The following is a 1,804-nucleotide window of genomic DNA, read 5'->3' as shown; positions in this document are numbered from 1 at the left end:
CAAAGATCAAAAATGTTGATTTTACCTAATACACTCCCCCTTTAAAAGTACTAAACAAATAATTACAAAAAACATAAGACTTTAACTAAATACAAATGAGAGATAACTATTGTTTGCAGCCCCTGAAAGAGCCTGGTATCCTTCATGTTTTATTCTTAATCTTAGAAAATGTAAAAACATGATAGCTGATCAAGTTATCTTTAAAAATGCGGATATTTAAAAGACCACAGCAATTTGTTTGAGCATTTGAATAGTTTATTCTTTCATGGCTTACAAATCTTGTTTTGTTTAAAAGAGACATATGTGTTTTACATGATGAATATAAATGCTGCATATCTGTCCTGACTGCATGTTTGTTGTCAACTCAGCGTAACTGTTGATAGACAAAACAATAAACCAGAACAGGATCATGATTTCAGAGCCTTAAATAAAGAGCATCATAAGGGCTGAAGACAGGAGCAGCAGGGTGACACCAGGTCCAGTTGGTACGGCACCGTTGCACAAGTCCTTGTCACAGCACTTTATGGGAGAAATGCATCCTGCGCTGGGCATGCAGCTCTTCGTAATCAGTCCTTTAAGAGCAAGAAAACTTCTCAATAGTATTGATAAATATGCTGTATAATGTCCATAAAGTTCTCATACAACAAGTTAAATCTTTTTGCAAGTGATCGATTCTATCAGCAGAGATTCTCATACATTTAACAGCTTACCAGGTATCTTCACAGAAGCACATCGGTCGAAACCATCAGGACAAGTTTCAATATTTGTGCAGGCACTGGGATCAGATGTTACACATGTGTAGCATCTCAATCCGGATGCTAAATGAAGAACCAAAAGAATTAAACATGATTATCAATAACAACAAAAACAAGGTAAGAACTTGACAGATGTGTGTCTTTCATATTAAACTCACAAGCCGCTTAAATACAAATTTTCAATTAAATAAAAAGAAAGTCTTAAAACCTTTAACAGTGAAAACATAAATTGTTTGTACTGTTGAACACAGGATTAAGACAGTCCCGTCCGAACTGTAAATACAGAACTCAATACATTAATGAATACATTTTTATACACATTTTTACAGAAATTAGTAAATCAATCAATCACTTGATTTACTGAAACAAGACTCAAAATTTGGTTTAAAATTTCAAAAAATATAAAATCCAGTTCAAATGTTTTGTAAACTAATAATGAGAGCTTTAAACAAATATATGACTTACAGCTTTGAATCAAGTCATAGAGAAACTCCTAAACTTTAGGAGAAAACCTGAAATGCTTATAAAACCTAATCTTTGTTTTATTTCCTCCTTTTTGTTAAATTCAAGAAATTCTTACCAACAGAAAATGTTACAAACAGGACAAGAACTCCGTAAAGCTTCATCATGAACGTAGGCTGTGCGAAGGAAAAACGTTTTCTCTCAGTCCTTTCTTCTTTCACTTCCTTTTCCTAAATAAACCCGCTCCACAGGGACCTGAATATAAAGAGCACTCGAATGACATCATGGCCCTCTTAAAGACCCACCTTTACTTTCAGTTCTGACTGGTGCTTATTCAGGATATTTGAATATGTCATTTAGAAAAAGAAACGTAAACATGTCAAAGTCAGTCACTGTATATTAACAGGTCTCTGTTAATATACAGAGAGTATTTCTTCCTTGGAAAGTTTAAGGCTTCTTAATGACCCTCACCTAAAAAAACATTACTGTCTGATATGGAAAAAATACAAGAACTGTCAATGTTAACAGGCTTCTACTATCTTTAACCTTGACCAAGAGCCTGGTACGGGGGGGGAGTGATGACAATT

At 34.2% G+C, this 1,804-nt stretch overlaps 1 protein-coding gene across 1 annotated transcript; it reads right to left on the bottom strand.

Annotated features, from left to right (window-relative positions):
* Nucleotides 1–233: 233 nt before the first annotated feature.
* LOC106942619 (lymphocyte antigen 6G-like) lies at nt 234–1,468 on the bottom strand. Its single transcript, XM_015025944.1, has 3 exons — nt 1,336–1,468; nt 711–818; nt 234–572 (listed from the first exon to the last, which is right to left on the bottom strand). Exons 1-3 carry the CDS (start codon nt 1,382–1,384, stop codon nt 424–426), a joined length of 306 nt encoding a protein of 101 aa, XP_014881430.1. The 5' UTR covers nt 1,385–1,468; the 3' UTR covers nt 234–423.
* Between the last annotated feature and the right edge of the window lie 336 nt (nt 1,469–1,804).

This window comes from Poecilia latipinna, unplaced genomic scaffold (assembly GCF_001443285.1).
Source record: "Poecilia latipinna isolate Pla-1442-1.1 unplaced genomic scaffold, P_latipinna-1.0 Scaffold4423, whole genome shotgun sequence".
In the NCBI taxonomy this organism is placed as follows: Eukaryota; Metazoa; Chordata; class Actinopteri; order Cyprinodontiformes; family Poeciliidae; genus Poecilia; species Poecilia latipinna.
This window is presented reverse-complemented; position numbering and strand designations above follow the sequence as displayed.